At 48.7% G+C, this 8801-nt stretch overlaps 1 protein-coding gene across 4 annotated transcripts in view; it reads left to right on the top strand.

The window, feature by feature from the left end:
• Nucleotides 1-6: 6 nt before the first annotated feature.
• ASAP2 (ArfGAP with SH3 domain, ankyrin repeat and PH domain 2) overlaps nucleotides 7-8801 on the top strand; it is a 156151-nt gene continuing 147356 nt past the window's right edge. For all 4 annotated transcript variants that reach the window (XM_027113851.1, XM_027113850.1, XM_027113848.1 and 1 more), the window contains exon 1: nucleotides 7-289. In XM_027113851.1, the coding sequence (XP_026969652.1) occupies nucleotides 164-289 (126 nt within the window). In that variant the 5' untranslated portion in view covers nucleotides 7-163. The remainder of the gene's footprint in view (nucleotides 290-8801) is intronic.

The following is an 8801-nucleotide window of genomic DNA, read 5'->3' as shown; positions in this document are numbered from 1 at the left end:
CCCGCGGCGGCGGCCCGCGCCGCGGCGCTTCCCTTTGTCCGCCGGCCGGGCGAGCTGCAGGCGCGGCGAGGGCGGCGGCGTCGGCGTCCGAGCGGCCGGTCGGAGCCCTCGCGGCGGCTGAGGCGGCGGCTCCCCTGCGGCCCGCCGCCCGCGCTCTGAGGCGATGCCGGACCAGATCTCCGTGTCGGAATTCGTGGCCGAGACCCATGAAGACTACAAGGCGCCCACGGCCTCGAGCTTCACCACGCGCACGGCGCAGTGCCGGAACACGGTGGCGGCCATCGAGGAGGTGAGCGGCGCCGGCGGGCCTCTCCGGGCGGGCGGCTCCGGCCGCAGGTAGCGCCGCGCCCCGCTAGCCCGCCCCCGCCCCGGGCCCGGCTCCCGCATCCCGGGAAAAGTTTCTTTTCCTCGGGATCCGGACGCAGCTGGGCGAACCCTGCCCGCGACAAGCCCTTTGTTCCGTGGAGGTGGCTCGGAAGAGACGGCTGCCGGCTGCCTACCTTGGGCCTTTTTAAGACCCCCCCCTCCCCTCGCGGGGCCCCGGGCCGGGCGGTACCCAGCCCCGCCGTCCCCCCCGCTCTCTGCGCCGCCAACTTTGGCCCGAGAGTCGGGGCCGGCGGTGAGCGGGGACCCCTCGGCTGCTGTGGCCGGGGTCGTCGGCTTGCCCGCGGCCCCCCAGCGTCCCCCTCTCAGCGCGTGGAGTGCCCCTGTCCCCAGCTTGCCCGGCGCGGTGCCCGTGTGCCCGGGACCCGCTCTGCACGACTCTTGGGTCGGTCCGGGGGACCCCGGCTGCCTAGGAAAGGTGTGCACACCTTAGCCAGGAAGGCCTGACCCGCGCCGTGCCGCGCGGCGCCCGGGGAGGAGTGGGCGAGCCGGGCTTCCGATCCAAAGGCCATTGCTGACCCCCGGGGACGTGTGTCTTACCTGCTCGCAGCTCTGGACGCCTCCCTTCCCCCATCAGCCTGGAAAAGGCCTGCTTTTAGTCAAGGTGCAAAGTCATCGTCTAGTGCTAACTAGTAAGCCCTGCACATCCTGCGGAGAGAGCGCTTAGGACCCGCAAGCTTAGGTGACAGTCAGAGCAGCCTGGGACTGAAGGGCAGGCAGAGTTCGTGAGTCCAGGGCCACTGCCGACTGTGGTTTGGGGCAGCTCCTCACCTTTCTGCCTTCATTTTCCTTACCTATCAAACGAGACTAGCAATGCATCCTTTCCAGGGTGGTTATGAGGGTCAGAGACACTGTATCAGGTGCTTGGCTCATAACAGGGAACTGGTTTGCCAGCCACACGTGTGCCAGTGTCGAAGAGATGATTAAATTCCTCTTGGCCAGAACGTCAAGTAACGTTCTTAAAATGGGGTATGGTAGGTATTTTAGAAGGAGATGACTGGGCTAGAGTGAGTGAGGAGAGGTCACCAGAGAGCTTTAAATTAAGCGATAGCATTCAGGTTTTTGCCGACTTGAACAAAGCAGCTGCTGTTAGGAATTGCTTGGGGAAAAAAAATACAGAATGTTTTCCCTTAATGGAAATTTTTTTCTTTGTAGACATAAACAGTCAATAATTGGCTAAATCAAAAGTAGCAGATTTAACATTCTGAGTGTTTTAAGTATAGTATAGGGCTTTCTTCCCCCCTTCCTTCCTCACCCCCCCTTTTTTTTGTAGAGGAGAGCTGAATGTAACCTTTTGTAGTGAGCTCTGTGATCCCACATCACTTAACTCTACCTGTATTAGCAAGGCTTCAAGATTATGCCTTCAAATGAGGCAGATGGGGATGAGCGTAGTAAGTTTTTTCAGAAGTGCTGGTTGAAAAGCAAGAAGAAATTTTCACGCTGTTTTGAAAATACACCATTAACAATGTTTATGGAACGATTGCAGCCCAAGAGGTAGCTGAATATCTTTTAAGGGAAGGAAGCTTTGTACACAGTGCCTTAAAAAGAAAGCTTAATTGTGTTTAAAGTTCTGTTTCTTTTCCCTGCTGAAGTTTGTCAGTTAAATATTACTAACACTGGCAGATGCTGGCAAGCTAGGCAAATAGGAGTTGCTGTTAAGATTGACGTATCCTTTCCAGATTAATTTTAGTTTGCAGTGTGTAATTCCAGAGCTCTTTTTGTATGCTGTGCAGGAGATTACCCTAGAGCTCAGTTACTGAGCAGATTAAAGAGAGACTGGATTTGGTCATGTTGCTAAACTGCAGGCTTGCTCCATGTTGCCATCCAAGAACAAGAATTGGTTAGAGTCTCAAAAATGAAAAAAAAAAACCCAAATCATTACAGGTCTGTCTCACTTTAAGCAAATTCAGTATACATACTAAGATAATGGTACCTGTGAGCTTACATTTATGAGAGCACTAAATCTGAAACAGTTTTATTTAACCAGTGATGCCCTCATGTTTTGATTTTAAACAAGCATCTGCTCTTCATACTGAAATGAGACATGAGAGTGGGTATTGTGACAAATTTTCAAGTCCTTGGTCCTGTGTTTAAACAAATGTGTCATGGAATTAGTAAACTAATTTTAAACTGGTTAATGTTTGTGAACCTGTTATTTCCAAGATAGGTTATGTCTGCTAAAAATCGTCCTACAGTTGAAGTGTAAGGGGTTTTTTTGATATGTACACCTGTAGCTGGACTGTGGGTAGCTAATGGATCCCTACCCTGTACTATGAACCTCACATCTGTTGTATTTATTCCTCATCCCTGCTTTACACATGAGGACATTGAAGCTTAGAGAGGTTAATTTGCTCAAGGTTAGAGAGCTAGTAAGTTGAAGAGTTGGAGTTTGAACTTGGTTTCATGCTGTTTTCCAAAATGATGCTGCTTTCTGTTACTTTTAATAATGCTGAATTCTCTAAATTACTCCTTTGTCAGATGGACCTGGGTTCAAGTTCGCACTCCACCACTGGGCAATTGTGTGAACTTAGGTGAGATACCTAATGTTTTCTCATTTTCCTTGGCTTTAAAGTCTCAATCACAATACCCGTCTACTTCAGAGGGTTGTGAGGGTTTAATGAGATAATACACAGTACAATACCTGGTAGACAACCAGTTTACTAAATGCTAACTGCTTTAATAGATTACATGATAGTTAATCCATAGAACCTGATGAGGGTGTTTGGCCCCCCAAGCCGGGATTTACATGGGGGGGGAGGGGAGTAAGGGAAAGGAATGGTTGAATGAGTAAGTGAATGGAGAACTGCTATATGTTCACTGTTGCTTATTTTTTAACCAGTTTGTTGTCTTGGCAGCAGGTCAGCACATAGCTGTGTTTTAAAATTTTCACTTTGTGATCATCGCTTTCTCTTGGTGAAGTAATTGTTTTGCACAATTTTAGCAAAGTCTGGTACTTCAACTGGAATCTGCCCTGTGTTTTTGGAAATAATGGAAAAAAAAATAAGTAGTTGTGGCTGAATCTGAAAACCCTCCTCCCCCCCCTTTTGGGGGTTTTTATTGCTGTCTCAGTTTCTTTGAGTCTGAGCTCTTTGAAATATTCTCAAAGTAGGGAAAAATTGTATACATGTGTGGGATATTCATAGTTAGACCCTCCTTTAGAGCATCATCCATTCTGTCTTGCTTATTTGGCTTTGTCAGATATGTAGTTTTTAAAAATAAATTTGATGTTGACTCGTGAGTATTAAAATTTAATCTACTTCCTTCCGGGCCATAATTCTCCACTCTGTTGTCCTTGGTTGCCTTGGAAATCTCATTGCTGTCACAAGCGCAGGGTTCTAACTGCAGGGGTAGAATGAGCATCTGGGCTGCACAGACTCCCAGGGGCCTTGCTGTCCTTGGGGCCAGAAGCCCCTCCCAGCAGTTATTAGTGGGAACCCAGCCTACGGCCTACGTACTTTTTAGGCAAGAGTGTGATTCTGAATCTTAGCCCTTTGTGACTTGTTTGAAAAACAGCGCTTCCACATCCCAGACTAACAGATTTTAGATTTATTGTCAGAAGGACATCATCTGCTTGCCCAGTCCCTTCTTATTTTCGGAAATGAGCCTCTGTGGATCAGACAGGGCCAGCTTGTTATGCTGTGTCCTGTAATCTGGATATAGGTGTCTGGAAATTTTCGAGTCATTCAAGGAGGGAATGATCCCTTCTTATGTGATCCCCCATTCTCCCCCACCCCCCATTCAATTTCTCTCTTTCTTGTGATTAACAGTAAAAGTACTAATGCTGTTCGTGGTGAATTCCAGGCCCTGTCATTCATTCAGTATTTATTAAGTGCTGCTGTGTGCTAGGTGATGGGAACAGAATTCCCAGGAGGCATGCATTGTCTTTGAAGCAACCTGAAGCTTAGTGGGAGAGACAGATATCCTATAAACAAATCAATGCAATAAAGCGTGGTGAGGCCGTAACCAAAAGACTGTCCAGAATCATGGATACCTAGGGATGGGAGTGCTCAGGTGTGCCTGGGTCCATGGTTAGGGGGGCCTTGCATGATGATGTGCAGTTGAGTCTTGAAGCCAAGGCAGTCATCTGTGGCTTACCACATGCTTTAATTACTGAGGGATCTCAATATAGTCTCTTGTATCTGCCTCCCAGCCTTAGGTAAATATTGATCCGCTCCTGAGGCGGTGGCCATCTAGGCCTCTGGTTGGATTTTCATAGCCAATCCACAGAGGGCTGCTCAGGCCACGAATTTGGAAGAATCCTTGATTCTTACCCTCCACATGGCCAGGCCCTGATGCCTTTCTTTGTGGAGCACATACATTCTAGACTTGCACTGTCCAATATAGTAGCCTAAAATTAACCCTTCAGTTTCTCAACTGCCCTGGCCACATTTCAAGTGCTGATAAAGCACAGGTGCATTGGACAGCGTAGGTTTAGAACATTTTCCTCATTGCAGAAAGTTCTGGACAATGGTTTTTAGACGCTTGCAACTCAGAGAAGGGTTCACTGACCAGCTGCATTGGCATCACCTGGAAGCTTGTTAGAAATGCAGACTGTCAAATCCCACCCTAGACCCGTGGAATCAGAATCGAGGGTTTAATAACATCTCCAGGTGCATTATATGCACATTAACGTTTGAGAAGCACTGTTCTAACCCTGGCGGCACATTAGAATCACTTGCTGGGGGGCTTATAGAATAGAGATGCCTGGCCCACTCCATGAAATTCTGACTTAATTAGTTTAGGTGGGGCCTGAAGCATTGGCAATTTTTAAAGCCACTCCCTAAATGGGGTTGATAATCACTGCAGTAAAGTAATGTAATGTCAGGTAGTGATAAGTGCTCTGAAGAAAAGTTACACAGAATACAGGAACAGAATGTGACTCTGGAGAGCAGGAAACTGAAGTCAGGAAAGGCCTCTCCGAAGAGGTGGCATTAGAGAGAGCCCAGAAGGCAATGAGGAAGTAGCCAGGGGAGAGCAGCACGTGAAAAGGCCCTAAGATGTGCCTGGCCCAGGCCCTGTTGGAGGAGAGAAGTGGGCGTGGGAGAGGGTGAGGGCCAGGCAGGACCAGATCACAGGAGGTCTTCTGGGTCTTGGGAGGGAATTGGATTTTGTTCTAACATGGTGGGAAGCCGCTGGAGGGCTTGATCTGATTTACATTTTAAACCTTTCCGGGTGGTTGCTCCAGAGAGAATAGATGGGCAGCGCATGAGAGAAAAGAGGGGGACCAGTTGGGGCTGGGGGTCATCCAGGCAAGAACGTCGTGGCCTAGGTGGTAGCAGTGGGGGTGACGAGAGGTCTGATGGAGACCCTCTGTGTTGTCTGTGCTGGGGGGCGAGAGGGACAGAGCAGGGCTCCCGTCCCAGCGAAGGCAGAGGCCAGGCTCGGTTCACTCGGGCGCTTGAAGGACGGGCCTCCTGGTGTCCCTGCAGCAAAGCTGACACTCTGCGGAGCTACTTAGTGTTGGTATCGAGGCCGGCTGTGTGCTGCTCAGCATGACTGGCTGTAGCACTTGTGTTGGGGCCAGTGCTGGATATCCATTTTGTTCTCTGCAGACACTGATAAGGGAAGGGAGAGAGTAAGCAGAGTTGTGTAGACAGGGCCGGTGGGGTATGTCTGCTTCTCTCCTCTGCTGTTTGTAGGCAGATGATAGCAGGTGACGCTTTCTTAGCTGTGTCGGATGCCTGGGATACTGTCCACATTCAGCTCCCTAAACACTCCTCTTTCCCACTGCAGAGAGGTGGTGAATTCACCTAGTCCCACCACCATAGGAAACCGCCTTCTTTGCCTATACTTTCTGTGTCATGTGGCCTTCAAGTGGTTGCCAGGGCCCTTCCAGGTACTTCTGTACTGTTATCGTTTTATCATGTGGACGATGTGGAATAAATGGACTGTCAACCAGAGCTGGAATGCTTGGGCTGAATTTTTATTTGTATTTGGTTGTGTTGGGTTTCTTGATTTGTGAATGTATATAGGCATCTACCAGTATTTTGTTACCACCAGGGGCCAGTGATGGAAAAGTGGGCGGGATTAGCTCCTTCCCCATAAAGCACTTATTTTGTGTGTAGTTAGTGTTTATCCTTTTAGCCCTTTTTTTTTTTTTTTTTTGGCGGTATGCGGGCCTCTCACTGCTGTGGCGTCTCCCGTTGCGGAGCACAGGCTCCGGACGCGCAGGCTCAGCGGCCATGGCTCACGAGACCAACCGCTCCGCGGCATGTGGGATCTTCCCGGACCGGGGCACGAACCCGCATCCCCTGCATCGGCAGGCGGACTCTCAACCACTGCGCCACCAGGGAAGCCCCTTTTAGCCCTTCTTTTTGTGCCATGGACCCCTCTGGTACTCTGGTGAAGATGGTAGACCTCTTTTCAGAAAGATGTTTTAATGCATTGAATAAAATACATGGGATCTCGAAGGGAACCAAGTATATTGAAATATATTTCAAAAATATATTTGAAAATCTGTGTCATAGTAATATATGTTTCTTTACTAAAGCATTAAATATCAAGATTTGGTTTTGGGTCTAATAAATATTTTAATTTTGAGGTACTGATGAATGTAAGCAGTATTGGAGCTGTTTCCAACACCTCTAAAGCTATGTAAGTATATCTTTTGTTGGAGTCGCAGGTACTGCTAATACCATCACGGTGTGTTGCTTACATTCATAATTGAGGGAAACGCTGAATTTCATTTGGGGGCTCATGAAATCCAGATGTAATTCTTTTTTCCAATCCAAGTTTATGAACCCCCCTGAATTCAGGCTAAGAATTCCAGGCTTATTGGTAAGATTACTTTAGTCAACTGTATTTTGGAGTGAGTGAGTGACTCTGCAGCAATGCTTCTTAAACAGGCTTCATAATTATACCATCATTGTGATGAATTGGTTCTTAGAGTTGAGCAGAGAGGGGTGACACCCCAAGCCAGCGTTATAGTTGTCCAATAGTAAAGGTGCTTAGAGGAGCTAGGGGTGGAGGGTGAAGCTGTCGGTTGTGGTTTGACAGCCATGGTGCTCTCCGCATTTTTTCAAGGTCAGGGCTTGGCAGTTTCTCATGTGGTCCTGGTTTAGTTCATACCTTCATGCATGCCTTGGCGTTCAGCAAAACTGTGAATTGCATCTGATGAGTCCTGTGGTTAGGGCCTTGAGCTGGGCCGCCAATTCTCCTACTTTTACCTTTCTTGTTTTTCTGGTTTGTCATATGCTGTCCTTGACTCTGGAGGGCAAGCTTGGATGTGAAGTGATAGATTTACAGGTACCTTCCGCCCAGACTTCTAAGGCAGACTTTGAGTTCTGTCGTGTTTTCGGTGAGGTTGCGTGTTTGAAACGATGCTGTTGTTGCATGAGTGTGTTTGGGGTATCCACAGCATGACTGAAGTGTTACTGTCAGTCCCTGTTGTTGTTTTTTCCTTGCCTTTTAGCACTGATTGGGCGCTTACTGTGTGCCAGGCATGCTTTAAGTTCTTTACACATTATTAACCCTTAACTTGCTTGATGATTACAAAAACCCTGTAAGGCCCAGAGAACCTGAGCCACTTTACCAGGATCACAGAGCTAGGAAGTGGCAGAGCCAGGATTCAAACTCAAGCGTTTTGACATGAGAGTCTGCTCCTGTAGCCGCCAACTGCCTCTGTAGAGCCTGGACCGGAAAAGGCCCTCCATATTGATGGCTGTGACCAGCACGACCCCTCTCTTGCTGTCTTGCACTGTTATGCATCTGCCGCATTTCCTGAGTGGATGCTTCTGAAGAACCCTTGCTGCCACTGTTTCCTCTCTGCCTCCTCTGTCCGTGTTGCTGCAGAAACGGTTCCTCGTTACTCTTTTCACTGCTCTGCTGACATGCCCAGCCCTGCAAAGCCGAGTGGCCCCGGGCATTGCTCACACCCTGGCAGGAGGCCTGCCCTACTAACGGGATTATTAATGACATCATCTCTCCACTCGGTGCTGAAGATGGCTTTGTCAGTGTGATTTTATACACAGATGCTCGCAGTAAAGTCGGCCGGCTGGTGAAGATGGTTCCCTCTAATGGTGAATTCCCTCGGCGTCTAGGATTCTAGCCAGGTGACCCGGATTTGGGGGCCTCTTTCCCTAGTTTCCCAGAAAAAATCTTAATAGAGGTTTTGTTTTTGTTTTTAACAGCAATGGCTGACATTTCTTTGAGCCCTAGTTCTGGGTTAAGGGCTGTGCTGTGTTTTAAATGGCTTGTTTTGATGGCTGAATCCTTTCCCTTATCCTGTCTGCTGTAGATCCTGTTATCTCTATGTTATAGTTGAAGAAACCCGAGGCTCAGACAAGTTCCATGACTGCAGGTAGCCCGCCCGCCCCGCAATTAGCGGTTGATAGAACCAGGAGTCCTAGCCACGCTGAGATTAGCCTGTGTGCTTAGGGGTGTTCCTCCTGCTGGCCCTTTAATGCCTCACCCTCACC

Source organism: Aethalodelphis obliquidens, unplaced genomic scaffold, assembly GCF_003676395.1.
Source record: "Aethalodelphis obliquidens isolate GAN/ISIS:26980383/991018 unplaced genomic scaffold, ASM367639v1 scaffold12, whole genome shotgun sequence".
NCBI lineage: Eukaryota > Metazoa > Chordata > Mammalia > Artiodactyla > Delphinidae > Aethalodelphis > Aethalodelphis obliquidens.
This window is presented reverse-complemented; position numbering and strand designations above follow the sequence as displayed.